This window comes from Pogona vitticeps, chromosome 4, assembly GCF_051106095.1.
Source record: "Pogona vitticeps strain Pit_001003342236 chromosome 4, PviZW2.1, whole genome shotgun sequence".
Lineage (NCBI taxonomy): Eukaryota > Metazoa > Chordata > Lepidosauria > Squamata > Agamidae > Pogona > Pogona vitticeps.
In genome coordinates, this window is record NC_135786.1 from 104,490,345 (window position 1) to 104,515,296 (window position 24,952).

Here is a 24,952-nt window from a genome sequence, read left to right on the forward strand (position 1 = left end):
TCAAGGTGAACCTTCCTTTGTTGGACTTCTCCTCACTGAACCCAAAGAGGTAATGTTCCAATGACAGTCTTGCCCTTAACACACTGCCTGCTTGCCTGTGCCTGCCTCTCTGCCCGCCCACCTGCCCACCTGCCCACTCTCCAGTCCTCCTGAAAAAAAGACCTGCCTACTTTCCTGCCGGCCTGTAAACCTGCCCCTCAGTCAGAAGTCCAGCTGCCTATTCCAGTCACCTCCTTGGGCCAAGTTCCAACTAAATCCTGCCTGCCTGCCTGCCTGCTGGGTCACGTAGGCCCAGCGGGCCAATTTTTGTAGATCTCCTGCCTGCTGCTGTTAGAATCCCATTTATTATCTTATCTTGTGTTGTCTTGTTATCTGGGTTTATTTTCTAGTGGGAAAGATTTCTCTAAACTACAGGGATGTTAGAGATGAATAGGTCAAGAAGTATCAAGACAATACAAGTGATAAGTTGGCTGTGCCTAATATGTGACCCAGTTGGACTACAGCTCCTAGGATATTCCATCTAGCTAGGCTTTTCTGATATCTCAGACAGAGTAGAGAGAGTATCATGAAAACATTCAAGTGCAGAGCAACTTGTACAAACATCAGGAGAAGACCACCTTTTTCCATTTTTAAGAAAATTGAATGCACACAGTTCATTTACAGGAAAGAATCCCTGCATATGGCATTCTAAAATAATTTAGCTTCAGATATAGTTAGGATTGGGACGTGGTGGCGCTGTGGGCTAAACCACAGAAGCCTGTGTTGCAGGGTCAGAAGACCAGCAGTCGTAAGATTGAATCCACACGACGGAGTGAGCTCCCGTCGCTTTGTCCCAGCTCCCGCCAACCTGGCAGTTTGAAAGCATTCAAATGCAAGTAGATCAATAGGGACCACCTCGGTGGGAAGGTAACAGCGTTCCGTGTCTAAGTCACACTGGCCATGTGACCACGGAAGATTGTCTTTGGACAAAACGCTGGCTCTATGGCTTGGAAACGGGGATGAGCACACACACACCCCCGAGTCGAACACGACTGGACAAAAATTGTCAAGGGGAACCTTTACCTTTACCTATAGTTAGGATTGCTATAGTGACTAGATAAAGCAAGGGCTGAGTACATGTAAAGGTGGCAAATGAAATGTGCATGGTGAGTCATTATTTTATATTGATGGCTGGAATGCTTTTTTAAAAAAGAAGTGTCAAGGATGCTCCAGTTGCAAGAATCTCCAAACGAACAAACAAACAAAAAACAACTATCATGAAATGCAGCACAACACTGATTTCTTTTTAAATCCATTCTCCTATGGTGGACCTAAGAATTCAGTAATGGGGACAGGCAAAAATAAGACCCTGGACATTTATAGGCCACGTCCAGAAATCTGTAGTGCTACAATTCTGCTCTCTTGTACTATTTAAATTGCATCTGAAGCCTATTGTTCTGAGGCCAAAGCACTTCATTATATACAAATGACAAACTATGTTTCCATAGACTTGCAGTACTATTGCATTCCTTCTAGCTTGGCTAGCTATTTTTAACTTTTGGCTAAAACTAATCTTTCAGCCAATTGGACTGACTTCACTGGTATTACAGGATAATTATCAGTCACCATGGAAGAGAGCAATATACCATAAAATCAACAGATATGGCTATTTGGTAGAAAGTATCCAACAAATGGGATACGTTAAGGCCAAGAGTAATCTTAGGCAGCGTATTATTGAGACAGAAAGGCAACAGGACCTTGGTACTATCAGAAATAGGTTTATACTTGACAACACACTGCTTCCACCCAAACTGGCAAAATATCTCTACTTACCCTTAACACCTAAACAACGCAAAGCTCTTACTTTGGCCTGCTTCAATGCACTTCTGTCAGCAGTCCAAGATGGGAAGTATAACAACACCCCTTACACTCAGCGTTTATGCCCCTGTAACTCTGGTGAGATTGAATCTATCTCCCATGTGGTACTTCACTGTGCTTTTTACTCTGACATTCGAGAAGTCCATGTTGACCCTTACATAAGGGCATTTCCAGGACGATCAGAGGCACACTACACACAGCTTTTGCTGACAGGGCAATGCCCTGGCAGATATATTGGGCTAAATTCAGATATGCTGACAAAAGTTGCTAAATTCTGTGCTGCTGCAATAAAAATCCGTGAAGGAAAGGTTCCACCTAAAGCGCAGCTATAGAATCTGTAAATTGGTGTACACCAATTAATGATCACATGGGCTATATGAGCTTTAAAATAACAAATTTGGCATTCTATGCAAGCTGTAATAGCCCATAGATAAGGCTTATGATAGGGAGGTAGGAGATATCTAGTACGATGTATATATGTATATAGATGCTTTTAGTGCTTTGCGTTTTTAGTGTTTTTAATGCTTTTATATTGTTTTTATGTCCCCTAATTTAAAAAATGTATCTTACTTTTGCTGGTCAATGACCGTAATAAACATTTATTATTATTATTGCATTCCTTCTCTAAAAATTAACTCTGGTAGAACATGAGCAGACATCTTCTTTCTTTCAACAGTTAAATAAGAAAAAAATTAATGGTGAAAAAGAAGATGGCAGCTACTGAAATGTGATTTGAGAATATTTGAGATCTGCTCATACTGGACAAATTGTGGCAGTTTTGATTTTTTTTGTTAAATTCCTCTAGCTTCACATTTGAAGAGGACTACGTAAAAGACAGAACAGAATGGAATGGAATGGGGTCTTCTTGATAAAAATTGATGCCCTAAGGAGTGGGATCCACTGGACAAATAATATTTTAGACCTCAAACCCAAAGAATATTGCTCATTCATTAACCCTTTATTACTCCAAAAGCTGCCAACATGGAACACAATGGCCCAGAACGGGGGGGGGGGGAAGCACAGAATGGTGACTTCTGATTAGGACAGCCCAATCAAATTTATCAAACCCATCCAACTAGAGGGGACTGATAGAGACAGCCACAGAACACACACACACACACACCCTGAAACACCATTCCAGTACTTATTTCAGCTGGTAAAGCAATACTGTGAAAAACAACCCAAAACAATGACTTCCAAGTAAGCTAGCCCAACCAAATGCACACAGCCCAATCAAGGTAGAGGTTCTGGAAATATGGCTGCAAGATTACCCAAGAAGGGGAGATGCTGCATACCTGTTAAGTGGATTTAAGGACAGTTTTAAGATCCCAACTATCAGGCAACATAGAGGGTTCCTTGCCCAGAATCTAAAGTTGGTCAGAGAGATGGAGGACATAGTTAAAGAAAAACTTGACAAGGAAGTCAGGGAAGGTCAGGTTCTGGGTCCTTTTGGGCACCCCCCGATGACCCATCTGCGGGTCTCCCCACTAGGGGCAGTACCCAAGAAAAATCAAAGAGAGTATAGGCTCATACACTACCTGTCGTATCTGGAGGCAGAGTCAGTAAATGACACTATCCCCTCGGAATTATGCACAGTGAGGTATACTTCCTTCGATGTAGCAGTGCACATGGTTCAGAAGTGAGGAATTGGGGTGAAGCTAGCAAAATATGACATCAAATCAGCTTTCCATCTTCTCCCACTCCATCCCCATGACTTTGACCTATTGGGATTTCATTTCCAGGGCTTCTACTATATAGAGAGAGCACTGCCCATGGGCTGCTCCATCTCCTGTGCTGCATTTGAGCATTTCAGCTCATTTTTGGAGTGGAACCTCAGATGTAGGGTGGGATTTAAGAGCACGACCCAATATTTAGATGATTATCTTTTTTGTGGGGAAAGTTATTTTGGACTCTGCAAATTCATCTTGGATTCATTTCAGGCAATAGCTGGGGAGCTGGAGTTACCTTTAGTGGAAGAAAAAACTGAGGGCCCCTCCACTTCTCTGACATTTCTGGGAATAGAGCTAAACACACAGATGCAGGCCTGTAGATTTCCAGACAAAAAAACTGAGTGAGCTTAAGAAGCGTCTTGGTTGCATGTCATGTAGAAGGAAAGTTTCACTCATGGAGCAGCAGGAATCTGTGAGACATCTGAATTTTGCACACCGAGTAGTGGATCCAGTAACTTTTGAGGGCGGACCATTAAAATATGTCCATGCTCCCTGCGGGGAGGAAGTGCCACTGCGAGGTTACATTTTATTCGGTGGTGGTCTGACCATGACAAGGGGACTGAGACAAGATCAGTCACCATCAGACCATGCTCGCTACACTCAGTGGAGAAGACCAGATCGAGCATATGGCCACCCATGTGTGTGAGACCATTAACATGTTGGGACAAATTCAAGGAAGCCATGGTTTCCAGGAACTCAAGAGCTGGACCGGATACCTCCGCCTACGCATGGATATTGAAGTCACCCAGGACCAAAAGTCTCGGGGACTCCAACAGTGCCGTGGAGATGAAGTCCGCCAGCTCCGGTAGGGAGGTGGCTAGGTTGTGGGGAGCACGGTAACCCAGCAAGATCCCAATACCCTCCCTGGCCCCAATCCACACATGAAGGGCCTCAAATAAATAAATAAATAAATAAATAAATAAATAAATAAATAAATAAATAAATAAATAAATAAATAAATAAATAAATAAATAAATAAGGGGAAAGGATGACACATCCGTGGTTGTATTACAAAGGTATGATGTGTAGTTGGCCAATAATAACATCAGGATCCACATTTGTAGGTCTAAAGTGGATTGTTGGTACAAGGGAGTGGTCATTACATTAGCTCCCTGCTCAATTGAGAATTTATGCCCAGTAACAGCTTTCAAATGCTATATCAGGCTTAGGGGAGAAAAACAGGGCTACTTTTTTGTTCATGAAGACTATTCTATGCTGATGAAATACCAGTTTTGGAAATTGACAGATCTTGCCCTGCAAAAAAGTAGGAATACACGGTTTATGATTTGGCACATATTCCTTCAAGATTGGTGCAGCTTCAACTGCAGATGCACTAGGTTATGACCTGGAGGACATCAACAGGTAGGGACATTGGGCATCGAACAGTTATTGGACGTATGTACATGCCCTTCCTCAAGTTTAGGCAGGTGCCTGGCCCTGTTTCTTTCATTGTAGGTATGGCAGTGGCTACAAGCGCCTGCACATCCTGATCATCGGTCATAGCTATATCTTTTGGGCAACATGTTATGCAGCAAAATCAACTTGGGGGAGCAATCTGGGTCTTGAAACCAGGGCCCAGATTGAATGTAGAGGGCAGAGAGGAATCCTATGGTGCCCATTTTGCCGAGTGGCTGCATTTGGCTTGTGGCCTCCAAATGTATTGTTAATACATCGGGATGGGGACTGATTTAGCCAAGTGCACTGGCAAGTCCTTGATACTGGATATGACATGTGATCTCAGATGGCTGAAGGACAAATTCCCATCAATGCGGATTGTCTGGTACACAATTATTTGCCCTCATCCAGCAAATACTAAATGGCAGTGTAAATTGCAGGCATGAAGCAGCCTAAACTAGATCAATACTATCGAGATGGACAGGAGTTAAATCCCTCTTGTCTCCTCCTTGCCCCTATGCTAGGCTATTGCTTTATATCAAGGCTCCCACAATGGCTACAAGGGGAAAACTGGCTCAATAGCCAGAACTACATATGGAAAGGCAATAGGCAGTTTGGGTCTAAGATTGCAATCCAGTATACAGTGGTGCCTCGCACAATGATGTTAATTGGTTCCAAAAAAATCAACGTTGTGTGAAACATCGTTCTGTGAAACACCATTTCCTATAGGAATGCATTGAAAACCGGTTAATCCGTTCCAATTGGAACGGATTGCCGTCTTTAAGTGAAAAAACCCATAGGAAACATCATTGAGTGAAACAATGTTTCCTCCATTGGAATGTATTGAAGCCGACTCAATACATTTCAATGGCTTTGCGAAGTCCTTTTTCACTCCTGTATAAGTGCCTTACAATGTTTGGAACAGGTTTTAAATGCTTGCAATCGTTAGCCCACCTCCTGAACCCTATGCAAACTTAATTTGGTGTTGTTCTGAGTCTTCGTTAATTTTTGGTGATTTTTTGTTTTCCCTATTTAAATACATTGAACTGTCCATTCAATTGATTTAAATGGGGAAAATAAAAAAATCACCAAAAATTAATGAAGACTCAGAACAAAACCAAATTAAGTTTGCACATGTTTCACAAGGTGCACTATGGACTCCAAGCATTTAAAACAGGTTTCAAACATTTTAAGACACTTTTAAATGAGCAAAAAGGGACATCGTTAAGTGAAATTCCCCCATAGAGAACATCGTTAAACGATGGGGGAAATTCCTCAAAAAAACCCATCACTGTGTGAATTCATCGTTGTATGAAGCAATTGTTGTGCGAGGCACCACTGTATTATCCTTGCACAAAGGATTTCATTTTTATTTGACTGCCTGCTGTGTTTGTTTAATTTGTTTTGCATTTCTATAGTTTGTTATATTCATAAGGTTACAGTCTGTTGTGGGAGGGATGTGATATTTAAATGGGGAGGATGTGGAGGGGGAACAGAGAGTTGCCATTGGACCAATATTGGCTAGAGGGAGATACGGAGAGGGGAGGCAATAGTATTATTGTAGGAACAAATAATATACTGGTTATCCCTAAATTGTCTCCCAGTTCAGACAGCCTGGATAGCCATGGCAATGGTTCCCCTGGGTTAAAAGGGAAAGGGAAAACATCAGCCATCTAGGACTTGATTCTGGAAGAACACTCTGACTTGTATTTACAGGGACCTGGTTGGAGGAAGCTCAGGCAGTTAGTCTTTCTCAGCTCTGCCCATTCAACTCTATCTTTCCTTTCCATCTAATTCCAAGGAAGCTTTATTGATTCTAAACCAGTGCCTGATGTCAGTAATGTTGCAGAGTTTTGAATTTTTGGTTAACATTCTCCTTTTTATAAACAGCAGAGATTTACAGAAGAGAACATATTCAAATTCACCGGAGGGCCCACCAGCTTCTCATTAATTGGCACTTACTCTCTCAATAACTCACTCCAAGACATTAAAAGTAGAAATATTAAAAATGTTCACAAAACAAACAAACATGCTGATCAAGAGCTCCTCCCTGCTGCCCAACGTCCTTCAATGAACCTGCAAGACAGAAGCTCTCCCACCAAGATTATATAGACTTCCCAAAATCCACAAAGACTCAATCCCACTCAAGGCCCATTGTAAGTGCCATCAGCTCACTGACATATGAATTAGCAAAACACCTAGCTACCCTCCTACAGACCCACATTGGACAAACCTCATCCTACATCAAAAACTCCAGACATTTCATAAGCAAGATCAGCACCCTAAATTTCAAAGCCCGGGGACAGACTGATTAGCTTTGACATAGTATCCCTATTCACCAAGGTACCGATAAAGGACACTCTGACACTCCTCCAGCAGATCTTTCCAGAAGAAATCAAGTCCCAACACTGTCTAACGACCAGCTACTTTCAGTGGGATAACGAGTTCTATGAACAGAGAGATGGAGTGGCCATGGGGAGCCCCCTCAGCCCGGTTATAGCAAACTTCTACATGGAACATTTTGAAAAACAGGCTCTGGCTTCGGCACCCTTCGCACCCACAGTCTGGTTCTGATACATGGATGACACCTTTGCAATTTGGAACCACGGTGAAGAAAAACTGGAAGAATTTCTAAACCACCTTAACAACATCCACCCAAATATACAATTCACCATGGAAAAAGAAATAGAGGGCCAACTCCCTTTGTTAGATGGTATGGCCAAACACAAAACTGACCTCCTATTGGGACACAATCTACAGAAAACCCACCCACACAGACTGGTACCTACACAAAAACTCCAACCACCACCCATGACAAAAAAGCATAATCAAACCTCTAGTAGACCGTGCAAACTGGAACTGTGAAGCTCAATTTCTCAGCACCGAACTTAACCATCTGAATTGGGCCCTACAGGCGAATGGCTATTCCAAGAATTGCAGACCCACGACAAAAATACAACAAATGTTACGATCAGCAAAGGACAAATGGGACCCTCTCACCACTGCAGGAGTATACTGGATAACTTGCAGTTGCGGCCAGATATATATTGGAACCACAAAACGCAGCATTCACACCAGAATCAAAGAACATGAGAGACACTGCAGACTAAAACAACCGGAAAAATCAGCAATAGCTGAACATGCCCTAAAATAAGCTGGACATGAAATTCTATTTCAAAATACAGTGGTGCCACGCATAACGAGTGCCCCGTTTAACGACGAATCCGCATAGCGATTCATTTTTTGTGATCGTTTTTACGATCACATTGCGATGTTTTAATAGGTAAAACATTGCATTGCGATGATCGGTGTTTCGCTTACCAATCTTCGCATTGCAATGTTTAAAAACAGCTGATCGGCAGTTCCAAAATGGCCACCGGGTAAACAAAATGGCCGCTGCAAGCGTTTTCGCGCTATTTCCTCACTTACTGAGGCGGCGAAAATGGCGGCCGGATAAGGAATCTTCGCATAACGGTGAGTTTTTGCCCCATAGGAACACATTAAATGGAGTTTAATGCATTCCTATGGGGTTTTCCTATCCATAAAGAGATGTTTCTGGATAGCGACGATTAATCCGGAATGGATTAACGTCGCTATGTGGGGCACCACTGTACTGAAGCACTGGACAACACCAGCAATCTGTATGTTAGACTGTACAGGGAAGCCATTGAAATCCATAAACATAAACAGAGCTTCAACAAAAAAAGAGGGAAGTCTAAAACTTAATAAGGCCTGGCTTCCAGCACTGGAAAATACAGTCTGCAAAAGGTCAACGAACTCTATCCAGCTACAAGGACCAGGGATCATTGCACAAAAAAGACCAGCTAAAGACACCCATCAATCACAGTGATAGATAATCTCTCCCTCGTATCACAATACATCCACAACAAAAACAGGCAGATCACCACCATCGCCTTATTTCCTGAATACGACAAAAGCTGTTCCCACAGCTATAAATACTTAACTATCCAACAAACAGCAACAGAGCATGACTGAGTTCCTACTCCAGTCCTCTGAAGATGCCAGCCACAGAGACTGGTGAAATTTGTGTAATTTTACTTTTCCTATTTTGCTTGTGTTGTTGTAACTTGTAAATGCCGTTAAAGGTTTCAGAACAGAACAGAGACTGGTGAAACATCAGGAAGAACAACCTTCAGAACACGGCCAAAGAGCCCGAAAACTCCACAACAACCAATAAAAATGTTCCATTACTTACAGTTGTGAACAAATAACAGCAAACAACTAACTGACTGCAACAGTTTTAAACAAACAAAAAGGGAAATAGAACTCTCAGCAGAGAGGCAGGGTTTTTTTCTGTTCTAAGGCAGGAAATATGATTGATCAGTGCTGGATAGATTGACAGCCCACAAAATTCCATCCCAGTTAAACAAACTACAGGCACTATGTGAGGTTGTAAAAATGAGCTGGATGAGGGCAAATTTGGTTGTGTTGGTCTACTCATAAGTCACTGTTCCAGATTGTTTTCTAGAATATTAATTTTTCTGCCCAGAACAGGTACTGGAATGTGGTCCCTGAGGTTGTTTTGTGGCTGGTTGCACCTTTTCTCTCTAGTCTGGTGGGCAAGTGGATTTCATTGGGGGTTCCTACTCTGAAGTCACCGTTCTGGGCAGTTTTTCACAATATTGATTTGCTGCTCAGAAAAGATACTGGAATGTTGTTTCCAGCGGTGTCTTGTGGCTAGTTCCATCAGTCGTCTCTATTTGGATGGGGCTGGTGAATTTGGTTGGGCTGTCTTACACAGAAATCACCATTAACACATATTAACAAAGTCTTTTTTTAATCATTCACACATCATGTCATAAAAAATACAGATGCAGCGACTGGAAAAATGCTGGCACAAGAGAAATCTTAGGCTAACATTTTGAACCACAGCTATAGTTTTGTCTCTTCTTCCAAACAGAGTGTGAAACCCAAGAATGTTTGCCTAGGAAACACTGGTTTTCTGTAGGGAAGTTGTGGTTAACACCCAAGAACAAAAGTAATAGCTGGGAGGTTTGTTGTTTGGTGTGTGTGTGTGTGTGTTGCAATAGGATTAAAGGGGAAGGGACTGTTGAAGCAAGATTTTAGGCATAGCCATTCCTTGTAACAGATGGAGATGCAGATTGCTCCTAGCAAAGGGCCAGGGAAAGCTGAAGGAGGGCTATTGGAAAACAGTGAGCCTTTGCTGAGGATCCAAGATGGCTTTCCTCTGGCTAGGCTTCATATCTCTGCTCCTGCTATGGGTATGTTGCACTGCAGCAAAAGGTAAGTAACTGAAATTTAAATGGATATCATCAATTATATTGTATGCCAGGGTCCAAACAATGGTTAGAGGCATTATGGGTCTTTTACATCCCCTCATTCAATGGGGGTCATTCTAGAAAAATGGTTTTATTGTGTTCCCTTCCTTGCCTCAGCAATAGTACTTTGAGGAGAGTGCACTTATTGTTATCTTCCACTTCCCATGTTATTATTTTGACTTTTTATTTCTTACTACACACATTTTAAATAGTGTTTACATATAGACATACAGAACGAAAACTAAAACCAAACAGAAATAACAATAAATAACAACAAAACATCAAAACTAAACATCCATGCTACCTTTCCCCGAAAATAAGACCTAACCTGAAAATAAGCCCTAGTATGATTTTTCAGGATGCTTAATCCCTACCCCCAAAATAAATCCCAGTTAAGTGAAACCCCACCCTCTACCATTGTGCAGCATTGTGCAGCAACCAGAAGATGATATGACAGTAAAATAAAACATCCCCTGAAAATAAGTCCTAATGTGTCTTTTGGAGCAAAAATTAATATAAGACCCTGTCTTATTTTCAGGGAAACATGGTACAAATATACATCAGAAATTTTGCCATCGTCTAGACATCTAAATATCAAAGGATTCTAGTCAACTCTGATTTGCCATAAACTATTTCTTCACCTAAGTTCCTGTCTTTTTTCTGGGCCCAATTATATATCAGCTTCCAGCTTTCCTTTACAAAGTGTATCAGAATCAAACTGCAATCTGCAATATCCAGTAGCTATTTTAATAGCTCATCCATTGTTGTACACACAACACATTTTTGAGCAAAATATGAAAGAGCTATGTAAAACTGTTTTAATGGTGGGTCTTGAAGCCATCTGTCTGAAATCATTAATTAATTCCGTTCAGATTTCAATGATTTACTTAAAGAAAGGAGTAGCCAAATTAACTTTGTGTAGGGGAGAAACTGTGTGAGGAAATCTTAAATGTATCAAAAATCAACAGCTACTCCTCTTACAAGGCAGCAGACCCCTAGAAGAGCCTCAGCTGAGGAGAAAGGTGGGGTTTAGCTCCCCTTTGTCTCCCTAATCTTCACCACTGTGTTCTTCTCTTATGCTGCAGCTGTCTTTGGTTGCTGTTGCTGCTGTCTCTACTTGTCAGTAAACAAGGTAAACTTACCTGTAAATAAACAGGGTAAACGTACTCACAAGTAAACTGGGTAAAACTTTCTGTGAGTTCATCCCCAGCCACAAAAGGGGTGGGGTGAAAAATCATTGCACAGCTTAAATGAGTGACCTGCTGAATATTATTATTCATTTTTCAAAATCTCTTTTTAAATATTTTCACAGGAAGCAATTAAATGTGTTCTTTTTCCACAACCATTAAATGGACTTCTGAGTGGCAGGGTCAAAAGTTTAGTCTGCTTAGAATGTTGGTGCCTTATAAGCAAGCTCACAAACTCATCATCTTTTTCACTTTAAAATTGTTCCCGTCCAAGTGGATGGCAGAATTTCTGAATGGGACTGACCATTCTCTTTCAAGGTATGTACATTTTGGTCTTTTCAATATAGTTTATCTGTTTTAGATCAGCCATAGCTCAAGGTCACTTGCTTTTTCATGTCAGTAAAACAGCGTTACCTTTTAAGAAATCATAACTTAAAAATCTTTTGCCCAGCATCCCAAAATTTGGCACTCAATAAGAGCAGACATTCTGCTATACCTGTGCCAAATTTGATGCTGATCCAAGTTCCAGTTCTATAGTTATAATTGTTTCAGGCACCCCCATTTTTTGAGTTGGCCTCCAGAATGCTGAATCCTGCTGTTAGCCCGGCATATTGTTCCAGAGACAATACAGGAACCATTAAAAAGCAATTTTGGAGGAACATATGAGTAAATTAAAAAAAAGAGGAAAGGGAATATACGAAGCAATTAAACCAAAAAGGAAAATAACACCAAGTCTGTACTTATTTACTGTATTCATGCATATTTCATCCCTGACCTCTTTTAATGGCATACGCCAGCATGGATCCTTTTAGTAGAAAGATATGGTGAAAATATTTTAAATAAATAAATAAACAAACACACCTTCTCACCAAGCTTATTTGAGATGAAGGGACAGACACAATAACAGGTCTGGAAGACCCCCATGTTGCCAAAACAAAACAAAATAAAAAAACAACCCCCTCCTAAAAACAACAACCAATGCAATGCAAAATAACCTGAAAGGGAAAGGATCTGGAAGGCTTTAACCCCAGTCTGCCCTAACATAATAGGGATCTCTTAAACTAAGTTGAGTCAATAGGAAACCCAACCACTCCTGAAACAGAAACAAAGAGAATGTGTGCCCTGAGGGGAGAGGCATAGATAGACAAAGAGAAAGGGTGTTGGAGAACCAGAGAGAAGTGGCAGAGAGAGAGAGAGAGAGAGAATCCTCACATGGAGAAAGAACAGAACCACTTAAAGAAAATATGGATGCCACAGAGTGAGTGAGGAGAGAGAGAGAAAGATGGGAGTAACTTAGAGGGAAAAAGACAGAAGCAACATACAGTGGTGCCTCGCTTAACAATTACCTCATTAAATGACAAAACCGCTTTACAATGAAGTTATTGTGATCGCAAAATGATGTTTCTATGGGGAAAAATCACTTAATGATGATGGGTTCCCTGCTTTGGGAACCGATTTTTCGCTAGATGACAATTTTAAAACAGCTGATCGGCGGCTCTAATTGGCGCCCACTGTGCAAATGGCTCCCCGCTGTGCTTTAGGATGGATTCCTCACTTTACAGGCACCGGAAAATGGCCGCCCTATGGAGAATCTTCACAAAACGAGCAGGTATTTCGCCCATCGGAATGCATTGAACTGGTTTTCAATGCATTTCAATGGTTTTTTAATTTCGCTTGACAAGGATTTTGCTTAACAGCGATTTGAATGGAATGAATTATCCTCGTCAAGCGAGCCACCACTGTAAATAGAAAACAAGAGAAGAAAGTTAAGAGAGAGAGAGACGGAGAGAGATCAAGAGCTTCTCCGGAAGGCACGGTGGCCAGAGGAATCCAAAGGAGCTCCTTCCTCTCCCCCACTTTCTTTCTTTCCTTCTTTAGTATTTAGATAGAGAAAGCTAATCTCAGCCTACTTTAAAAGCAGAGCATGACCACAGCATTACATACTGTAGGATTTACACTGCTTAAAAAAAATGATGTATTCAAATTATTTTCTGCTTGACCACATGATGCAAAAGCTCATTTGAATCTGGGGCTATTTCCTCCTAACCCAGATATTTTTCTTAACCGCAGGGTACCTTCTACATTTTTATTCCAGAAGGATTCAAATAGGTTTTTCTGCATGTGGTCAGTTTTAAACTTAAAAAACCAGATAATGAAATCCTTGAAAGCCCTCTGGTTTATGAATGTGGGATATTGCTTTTAAGTCCATGATTCAAAACGCCAGGAAATGTGTTGTCAGCAGAAAAAAGGGATGCCAAGCTTTGCATAGCAAAGGCCAATCTAAATGTTAACTACACCAATGTCAGCAATCAAGAAGGTCTATAGGACTTCCTCTTGCACTCAGTACTATTCACAAACAAGAAGCAAAGAAAAATCCAGAACCTGACTCCTTTTTTCATCCATTGGACATTTTTAACTTCTAAAAAATTGTCATGGCTGATGAATTAACTCAGTGTAAGTGAAAACTAGAAATGGGCACAAATCTCAGTTGAGGCGTTTGTGCTGATTTGTACGTGTTGCACCACAGGTGCTGCATGTTCCCTTCCCCACCTGCCTGGGTGGATCCTTGACTCACCAGCGGGTACATGCGGCTGTCCTCTTCCTCTTCAGCTATTCAACCAATCTCTGGCAGGAACTTCCCTTCCCTGCCTCCTTGGCTGACTGCCCATTAAGACAAAAAAGGCAGGACAGACAACCCCATGTTCTTGTGCTCCAAGTAGTGAGTGGGTCATTGGCCAGGGAGGTGGGGGAAGGAAGCTGAGGTTCTAGTGAAACCAGCAGGGTTTTCAGCTAATATACAGGAGACTTGTTCCATTATATAAAAATAATGAGAATAATGTTTTTGCAAATGAGCTTTTATTCTTATTTTTCAGATGTGGACAAGATCTTCAGAGGTAAAAACATCCACTGCCAATACATGCAACCATTTAGCACTGCTAGTTCTAACTAGTAGCTCACAGGTACAATGTTAGCATTCTAGCATCTTTCTTCCTTCTCGAAGGTTATATTTTACTGTTTTAAACTGAGCTAATAAAATGGTTGGTTAGACCAATGTGTATAACATGTGCATAGTTTCACCTGCAATAAAGTTGCAGGGTTTTTTTTCCATAAAATTTTTAAAATGTTTGTAATTCACTGTGAGCAGCTGCATAAAATGGTGAAAATGGCACTTGAAAAAATCTTGAAAAATTTAATTAAAGGCAAGTAATCAATGATTCTGGAAGACAACATGCTGGTTAAAAATCTTGGCTGTATGCCTCTCCTCCATTGTCTTATATCTGTCAAATATAAAATAAACAGTGAATAAAGAAGGTTAGATGCCGTGATCATGAGCAATTATATTTGTATAAATATTTCTTGATCTGAAAAAAGCAATTTTTCATAGGAATATGAATAAATTGTTTCTATACACAAGCAATAGAATCTAACTCTATTAACATAGTTGTATCTTAGTCATATTAATTTCAATATTCTGATGCACTAAGCCAAGTACCTAATAGTATTAAAATGAGCAAAGACATGGAGATTATGCTATTTCTGGTCAACATTTAACTGCCTTCAACATTCCATGTTGCCCCATTCTTACTTTATTTACCATTCAGAATAACTGTGTTACACTAAAAAGTTTCACACTCTTTGTATGTTGACACACACTTGTCTTTCTTAGCATTTTAGTATATGCTTTTGATCTGTGTTGAAAAAATCAATCTTTTTTTCTGAAGGAATGCTTTCAAATACTAGTTCCCTCACTTGTTGGACAATAATAGCTCTCAGTATGACAAATTGGTATATGTCTAGATATGATCTTTTGATGCTAACATTTCTGACATTTGCATGTACTTCTCAAGCTGTATGTCACGCCTTCAGCCATGCCAGCTCCCAGTCAAAGACAACATTTTCATTTGCCTTAGGGTCAATGTTTTGAAATTTTTTTTGTAACCCAACCACATCTGCTATTGTACTTATATCTCTCCAGGAGAAGACCATTTTTCAAGTTCACAAGTAATGACCCAGTTTTAAACCAGTATAATTTAGTAGCTGCAACGGGACTGAGGTAATGAAATGATTCACTGTAGTCTATGAGAGTGGTGTGTTGGGATCATCTGCAAACCCCACCATAAATTCTGTCAGTTCCAAATTATCCTAGAGTCTGTACTGAGAAATATTTTAAAATATTTAATATTGCTGTAAATAAGTTCTAAATTTAAAAATATTTTAAAGCTGTTACTTGCCATTCACCTGTAAATATTACCATGCTTTGTGAATGAGTAAGAAGCTAATGGGTTGAATCCACTGCAAGGTTTGCTGGTGATACATTTTTTTTGCTCATGGTATTTTCTCCCTACCTTAGCAGCTGCCATCATCTGCCACCACCCCGGCGGTGCCATCATCCATCACCACCTGCTGTGGTGACCTCCGCAGCCACAGCCTGCCATAAGGGACACTGGCTGCCCTTTGCAAAGATGATGGCTGCAGCTTCTCTTAGGCAGGGAAGCTGTAGCCACCATCTTTGCAAAGGGCAGCCCAGATTCCCTTAAGGCAGGCCATAGCAGTGAAGAGAATCGCAGCAAGCAGCAGTGGATGGTGGTTGCGGAGGCTTACATTGCCAAGGCCTCCACGGATGGAGGTGGTGGTGGCGACACGGACTGTGGCAGCCAAGGTGGGGAGGCAGCAGGGATAGTGGGCATGTGGAGGGGTCACCCTCAAAGAACCACAAATTGATTCATGGTTCATTGGTTCATGGGGAGGTGATTTGTGGTTCATGGTTCATCAACTTTGATGGACCATGAACCAGGATGAACTGCCATTTTGGCAGTTCATCCTCATCTCTAGTGACCATGCTTTGTGAACAAGCCAAGAGCTAATTGGGTTGAATTCATTGCAAGGTTTGCAGGACATACAATTTTCTGCCTATGGAGTTTTCTCTACCTTTCCTCCCATTCCAATGCATCCTGGTTTTCTTTGTCCATCTGGAATTACTTGTTCTTGGAATAATATGTTTAATAATATTATTCAAAGTGTAATAATATATCACTATAACAATATGTTTGTCAGGACTAATTAAAGTCCTATCAAGTTCATTGGGTCAATCTGAAATCAGTGGGGAAAAAATCAGTAATTGACATCATAGTAAATTGCAGTAAGCTCTCAGTGTAGCCAATGAGTTGATGAAACTGAGCAACCAGAAAGAAAACAGAACACTAAACAAAGTTTTCTAGAACAAGATCAAAATGAGGTCAAGAATAAGGCCACATAGAATGTACTAAAATGCTGATATTATGAAACTGAATCTAATCATTTACATATGAATCCTCAATGGGCTGTAGGAAACTTTCCATGAGTTTAAACTAAATGTTTCCAGCACCTGATCCAGGTTATGCCACCAGATATTTATACCAATAGGATTGTGCCCAGTAGCAGCTAAATGACATATTAAAAATATAGAACCAGATCTAGAAAATGTTAGTTGTACTTAAGTCCCAATGAAATCTATGGTAACAGTTAGTAATTGATTTTAGAGTCTCAGCAATTTCAGTGAATTCTCAGTGTAGCTAACAATTCATATACAATCAACTGACTACACAGAGAACATAGTACTTAAAAAAAACCTTTCTGGAACCAAATTACAAAAAAAGGGACTTAAGAGTAGAGTCACATAAAATATTCTAAAATGTTGATATTCTGCTTCTGAATCTAATAATTCATATGTATCTGCCTATGCATAGTTTTTGTTATCATTTGAGGTAGTATTTTTTCTTTTTTTTAAATCCCATCTTTGGTTTTCAGGCCATGGCAGAGAGGCAGGCAAAGTGCAGCCTGCAAGCCGTATGTATCCTCGGCACTGTTTTGGCAGCCTCTAAACTTCTTCTTGTGGCCACCCACGTCTCTCCCTCTCCCTCCCCATCTGGAAAAAAGTCATGTTCCGTTCCCAGAAGCCTCCAAGAGTGCCTGATTTGCAATAAAATGGGGTGCTGTGCTCCCCCCCAGCCACTTCCTGTTTTGATTTTTCAGTATTTTTGCACATTTCTGCACATTTCCAGGTATGGTACAGACTGAGTCCTGGGTGGAAAAACTGAACTTACTTCCTCTTGACTTTTACTGGTTTAAAAGGCAACATATAAAACAGATAATTTACAGCATGTGACTATTTTCCTAAAACTAATGGAGCACCATTGAAAATAGTTTGCCCACCCACCTACTCTTTTCTCACACTCACATAGCCTAAATAGCTGTGCTTTATCTCTAACTAACCAAAGGAAAGGCAAAGACCAAAGCCTATAAAGGTGAAGACAGGAACCAAAATAGATGGCTACATCATAACAAGGGATAAAGAAACCCTTACACTACCTATGTGAGCTAACTGACAAGGTGCAATGGTACAACCAGGCATGTGACCAGGCAAAAAGGCCAGGATATGCCCAGGCACCTTGTCAACTAGATGCAATTTGCTGTTGCTAGTTACTCGAAACATATGTGAACATCAAGAACATTCAGGCCATACAAAAAGTGGACCCCTATGTGAGAGGCTTGGATTACAGGCGGGCACTCAATCTGGAGAGATCTCTGTGTACTGAGACAGACCCATTCACTCATAAAGTAAGTTATTCTTTTTCTAATGCACATGATCTCCTACAGGTTCCACAGATTCTAAAGCTAAACCAATGTATGCTAGATGTTTTTGTTGCTATAGTTTTAACCACAATATACATACCCATCTTACACATCTTGGATATTCGAATCTGCCATCTATACACTGTACTCTGAATGGAGGAGAATTACGATCTGCACGGTAGCCCCATCTACAGGCAAATTCTGTAATATCTCCAGATTCTGCATACAGTTTTGAGTCGTATTTCCACTTCAACTGTATATTGTTCATTTTCATGTCTTCTTCGCTTGTTGAACAAGGAACTGCAAGAAAAAACACCAATTAATCTATCTGACATTGAGGTTTGTTTGTTTTTTAAAGGACAAGTGTCCATGTGATATGAAAAGTTTATATAGTAATAGATGGGAGGAAGACAGATTCCCTCCGCTGCAGATCACCTTTTTCTTTCCTTTATACCCACTTTCCCTCTTCACTCTCACAAATTGTCTCCAACTAGAGCCTTAATTAACAAACGCCTTTCATCTTAATAGGTTGCATTAAGGGCTTTACATATTTGCTCCAATTAAAAAAAATGCTAGGAAATTAATAGCTCTTCAGGGCTACATCCTTAGATAACAGTTGTGTTATTTAGGCAATATGGATATAGTATTATAACTGCATGAGAGTGTACCATTTTATTGTGCAGCAAAGCAAATCAACATTCTGCAAGGCAAATCTAAAACTGGGGGTGGGGTGGAGGAGGTAAAGCCTAGCATCCTTTTTTCCTGATTGCAATTGATATTGCAAGACAAGGTTGGACCATTTCATGGCATTTTAAATTGTGGACACAGAAACAACATCCTGCATTCAAAAACTAGATGGCCACTTAAACTATCTGACATTGAGATTTTGTTTTTGTTTTGTTTTAAAGAAAAGTCTTTCTCCATGAGATATGAAAAGCTGATATTTTAATAGACGGAAAGATGTCCACTTTCTCTCCTGTGCACGCCCCTTTCTTCTTTCCCTTACATTCCTCTTGCCTTCCTCACTCTCACAACTGACACCTTCAAAAACTGTCTTCAAGCAGACCCTTAATTAACAAAAGCCTTTTATCTTAATAGGTTGCATTAAGGGTTTTACATGTCCACCTCAATTCAAAGAGTGCAAGGAAATTGAAGCTGTTCAGGTGACATACTTAGACAACAGTTGTGTTTTTTAGGAAACATGGGTATAGTATTATAACTGCATGACAGCGTAGCCATGTTTTTGTGCAGCAGAGCAAATCAACCTTCTACAAGGCAGTTCTAAAAATGGGGGCATGTAAAGCTTGACATCCTTTTTTCCTGATTGCAATTGATACTGCAAGGCAAGGTTGGACCATTTCATGGCATTTTAAATTGTAGATACAGAAACAACATCCTGCATTTGAAAACTAGATGGTTTTTGAAAGACTGACTATAGACAATAACAAACTGTCAAGGACAATTTTCATGCTGTGGCAGAACCAGGCCTATGGTAATCAGCAGCCATGTTGGGCAGGTGGGCAAAGTGCTGAGTCACACAAAATGTATATTGTAATATGAAGCAATGCCTGGGTGATGTAATGTCCTTACTGATTGGCTATATGTAAATGTCCATGGGAATAAATGTGTGGACATGTGGAGAAGATGTTGGATCTCTTCTGATTAATGTTATGCTGCCATGCTGCCGGTTTGTACTGCTAGAACGTCTGTATATACTTGTAAATATACATGGTGTTGGGAAGATTCTACCTATGTGTGTTATTCCACTGGACTGCAGGGACTGACTCAAAATTCTGCTAACACACTGCAGTTTGCACCATCAAGAGGTTATGGGCCCAGAGATGTCTGCCCTGCACCAGAGAAACCTGTGAGTGCCAGAAGGTACCAGAGAAACAGAGGCCAGAGGGCTAGAAGAACCATTCCAGAAGTAGATAAAGTCAAGTAAGGTGAGTGTCCTGCCATTCAGAGCCCAGGAGGGGTAGAGGATGGAGGACAGAGATAAAAGGCAGCATAATGCAGTCAGTTGGGGCAGCAGGAATGGGAGGAACCCCTCTCACAAAATTAAATGAACGGAACTATGTGACTTGGTCAATTAAAGCAGAAATGTCGCTGAGAAGGGAGGATTTGTTGAAGATTGTTTCCAACCCCCCTCCCCCGCTGTCCTGAATAAGGAACAGATAAACCAAAATGAGAAGGCTTTAACAATGATAGTTTTGTGTTTAGAGGATAGCCAATTAATACACATGTGTGGTCTGACCTCAGCTAGGCAGTGCTGGCAAGCTTGCGTCATGTCTATGCTAGTGATTCTGCTGGCAGCAAAGTAACTCTGACACATAAATTATACAGAGCAAGGCTTGACCCTGATGGAAGCATGTCAGAGCACTTACAGCAGATGAGGAATCTGTCAGAGTATAAAATTTACAGGCCTGAGCAGAATAAATGTATTAATGAGCAGCCATAATGTTCAGGTGTGTCAAAATACTGAGTCACAGTGACTCAGGAGGGCTGGCTCAAAGAAGATGCAACATTTGTGCTGATTGGATACAGCCAGATGCCTAAGTGTATATAAGTAGACTATGTAGAGAAGATGTATTCCTGCTCTTCTGATGAATTCATGGTGTCATACTGTCGCTCTGTATATTTGTAAATACTGTATCCTGTAAATACGGATCTTGAAGTTATTCTGCTAAATTTCCGTGTGTTCACACACTAACAGAATCTGTTTGTGGAGCTTGAGCAGAGGGGCATGGAGTTCACAGAGAGTCACAAGGAGTATGTGATCCTGAGCAGTCTTCCAGAAGACTACAATGTGCTAGTAACAAGCCTTGAATCCATGCCAGAGAGGGACTTAACCCTGGAGTATCTGACGGGCAGATTGTAGGAGGAAGAAGAAAGAAGGAATGAGCGGTCCCAAGTCAGAATGAGAGATAACATCCCATAGATGAGGAAAGCTGCTTCCAGGAATGATGGAGAGCAGACAGAAAGGAATCTTGCTGTAAGACATTGTTTCAAGTGTGGATCGGAAAAGCATTTGCAAAGGAGCTGCAGACAAAAAGGAACTGGCCGGTGAAGAGAAGGTGAGCAGGAAGGGGGGATTTCTCTTGTAAAAGCTACTGATAAAGACTCCAAAGTAATAAACTGGGTTATGGACAGTGGGGCTGTGAGTCATTTGACTCATAAATCAGAGCTATTTTGTTTCCTAGGTACTTCAAAGCATGGCTATGTCTGCCTGGCAACTGGAAAGAAATTGCCAGTAACAGGAGAAGGAACAATTTATGTTCCAGGTTTGAAAAAGAAATTACATGGTATTTTGTATGTGCCCAATTTAGACTGTAATATCCTAAGTGTCTCATATTTGGACAAAGAAGGGTTTCCAGTTACATTTGCTGATAGCACATGTGTAATCAAGAAAGGGAACAGGGTGTGTGCCACAGCAAAACTTGAAAATAATTTGTATGTATTGAAGGGAAGAACACAGAACAAAGTAACACATGCTATAGTCAAAATACACCACTACATGACTAGTGTGCTCATTTGATGCACCGGAGACTGGGTCATGCTAATTTCAGGGTGGTAGAAAAAAATGCAAAAGATTGAAAATGAAACCCTGTAAGAATTTTCTAGATGTTGAAAAACCTCAGGTAATAGAGGTAATGCCAAAGAAAGAGGCTGAAAGAAATCCAAGCCCTTGCAGCTCAGAGGCCCTTCAAAATATTTTGCACAGGGTTTGAGAAGACCTTGAAAGTTGTTGAATCCTTTTTCCCTCTTAGTCAATGCAGCATTGCATGTGGAAGTGTTATGAATTGTTAAATATCCTAGATTTGGGACAGAGTTATTCTAATCATTTTCTGTGTCAGGGCGTAGAGGTTAGTAAACTGTGGATAGGGAAGTGTGTCCATGAACTGTAATGCCACAAGCCTTTTCTGTGGTTCCCAGTGCTCCCTAGATTTTTTTTAAAACCATTGCTACAATTTACCACCTAATTTCCATGGCATATGGCTCAATTGGCTGTTTAGTTCAATAAAAATGTTATTTATTTAGTGTTAAATGATGAGGGGAAAATGAACATTAGCATTGATTACAAAAAGAAATGTTTAATTATGTTTACTTCTAAGCTACCGCATTATTTCCTCTTTGTGATTAAAACTGTCTTTGTTAGAAAAATCTGAAAATATATTGATCCCCTTTTCTCTCTAATAATGCACTTCTCTTTATTAAAAGCTTCATTCACTTCAGAGCGTAAAAGCATAGAGTTAACACATTAGGAGGCTGTCTTCCAAGACATAACACAAAGTCGCTTTGGGAAAAGTTTCTTTTGCATACACAAGTATATAAAGACACTAAGTTTACAGTATGAGCAAACTTACAAGGACAAGGGAAAAGTTCAGCTTTAGAATCTGAGACTGAATAGCAGTGGAGGGAACTAACAATGAAGTAACAACCTATTCCAGATAACAGCTCAGTCAGTATACCATTATTGTTGTTATTATGACCCCATGGATCTGAGCACGCCAGACCCTCCTGTCTTCCACTGCCTCCGGGAGTTGGGTCAAATTCATGTTGGAAGCTTCAATGTCACTGTCCAAACATCTCGTCCTCTGTCGTCCCCTTCTCCTCTTGCCCTCACACTTTCCCAACATCAGAGTCTTTTCCAGGGAGTCTTCTCTTCGCATAAGATGGCCAAAGTATTGGAGCCTCAGTTTCAGGATATGTCCTTCCAGTGAACAATCAAGGTTGATTTTCTTCAAAATGGATAGGTTTGTTCTCCTTGCAGTCCAGGGGACTCTCAAGAGCCTCTTCAGCACCACAATTCAAAAGCATCAATTCTCTGGCGGTCAGCTTTCTTTATGGTCCAGCTCTCACTTCCGTACATCACTACAGGAAAAACCATAGCTTTGACTATTCGGACTTTTGTTACCAAGCTCCTTTCACCCTCATTACAAGGTTCCTTCATTCCTCCTCACTTTCTGCCATCAGAGTGGTATCATCTGCATATTGGAGGTTGTTGATATTTCTTCCGGCAATCTTAATTCTGGCTTGGGATTCCTCCAGTCCGGCCTTTCACATGAAGTATTTTGCATATAAGTTAAATATGCCAGGGGGCAATATACAGCCTTGTTGTACTCCTTTCCCAATTTTGAACCAATCACTTGTTCCATATCCAGTTCTAACTGTTGCTTCCTGTCCCACGTATAGATTTCTCAGGAGATATATAAGGCACTCCCATTTCTTTAAGGACTTGCCATAGTTTGCTGTGGACCACACAGTCAAAGGCGCTTGCATAGTCAATGAAGCAGAAGTAGATATTTTTCTGGAACTCTCTGGCTTTCTCCATAATCCAGCACATGTTAGCAATCTGGTCTCTAGTTCCCCTGCCCCTTCCAAATCCAGCTTATACTTCTGGGAGTTCTCAGTCCACATACTGCTGAAGCCTGCCTTGGAGGATTTTGGCAATAAACTTGCTAGCATGTGAAATGAGTGTAATTGTACGGTAGTTGGAGCATTCTTTGGCACTGCCCTTCTTTGGGATTGGGATGTAGACTTATTTTTTCCAATCCTCTGGCCATTGTTGAGTTTTCCAAACTTGCTGGCATATTGAGTGTAGCACTTTAACAGTGTCATCTTTTAAGATTTTAAAAACTTCAACTGGAATGCCATCACTTCCACTGGCCTTGTTGTTTGCCATGCTTTCTAAGGCCCACTTGACTTCACTCTCCAAGATGTCTGGCTCAAGGTCAGCAAGCAAACTACCTGGGTTGTCCGGGATATCCAAATCTTTCTGATATAATTCCTCTGTGTATTCTTGCCACCTCTTCTTGATGTCTTCTGCTTCTGTTAGGGCCCTCCCATTTTTGTCCTTTATCATGTCCATCTTTGCACAAAATGTTCCTTTAATATCTCCAATTTTCTTGAACAGATCTCTGGTTTTTCCCTTTCTATTATTTTCCTCTATTTCTTTGCACTGTTCATTTAAGAAGGCCCTCTTGTCTCTCCTTGCTATTCTTTGGAAGTCTGCATTCAATTTTCTGTAACTTTCACTATCTCCCTTGCATTTGGTTTCCCTTCTTTTCTCTGCTAATAAGGCCTTGTTGGACAGCCACTTTGCTTTCTTGCATTTCCTTTTCTTTGCGATGGTTTTCATTGCTGTCTCCTGTACAATGTTACGAGCCTCCATCCATAGTTATTCCAGCACTCTATCCACCAAATTGAGTTTCTTAAATCTCTTCTTCACTTCCACTGTGTATTCATAAGGGATTTCGTTTAGATTATACCTGACTAGCCCAGTGGTTTTTCCTACTCTCTTCAGTTTAAGTTTCAATTTTGCTATAAGAAGCTGATGATCAGAGCCACAGTCAGCTCCAGGTCTTGTTTTTGCTGACAATACAGAGCTTCTCCATCTTTGGCTGCAGAGAATATAATCAACCTGATTTCAGTATTGCCCATCTGGCAATATGTCATATGTATATGGTATACCATATATACCATATAGATATACATATACATATAATTATACATATTTTACATAATTATAGATATACATATAATTATATGTGTAAGTATACCATATAGTACCTCAAATGTCACATATGAAAGATGAGTGATCATGTTTACACAATATGCCACAATAATGCTTGTCTTTGTCAAAAGTCATCATTGTCTAGAGCAGGTTTAAAAAGTATCAAGACTATATCTTTGGCTTTTTGATATAATAACATTTAAACCTGTATGCAACTCTAGGTCAGGATGCTCATGGAAAATTAAAATTCAGTGTTCTGCTGTCACCGGCAATATGTCCAGCCTTGTTATGGGTGGAATCATATAAAGCATGTATGCATTCTTGTATACTTTGTGATGCTTGTATTTGGATTGT

The 24,952-nt window shown here is 40.5% G+C and overlaps 1 protein-coding gene across 1 annotated transcript in view; it reads right to left on the minus strand.

Annotated features, from left to right (window-relative positions):
- Positions 1-14,308: 14,308 nt before the first annotated feature.
- The window catches only part of LOC110091705 (complement factor H-related protein 1), a 58,678-nt gene continuing 48,034 nt past the window's right edge, over positions 14,309-24,952 (minus strand). The window contains exons 7-8 of the mRNA XM_072998091.2: positions 18,182-18,381; positions 14,309-14,747 (exon numbers count right to left, since the gene is read on the minus strand). Of these exons, the coding sequence (XP_072854192.2) occupies positions 14,742-14,747; positions 18,182-18,381 (206 nt within the window). The 3' untranslated portion in view covers positions 14,309-14,741. The remainder of the gene's footprint in view (positions 14,748-18,181; positions 18,382-24,952) is intronic.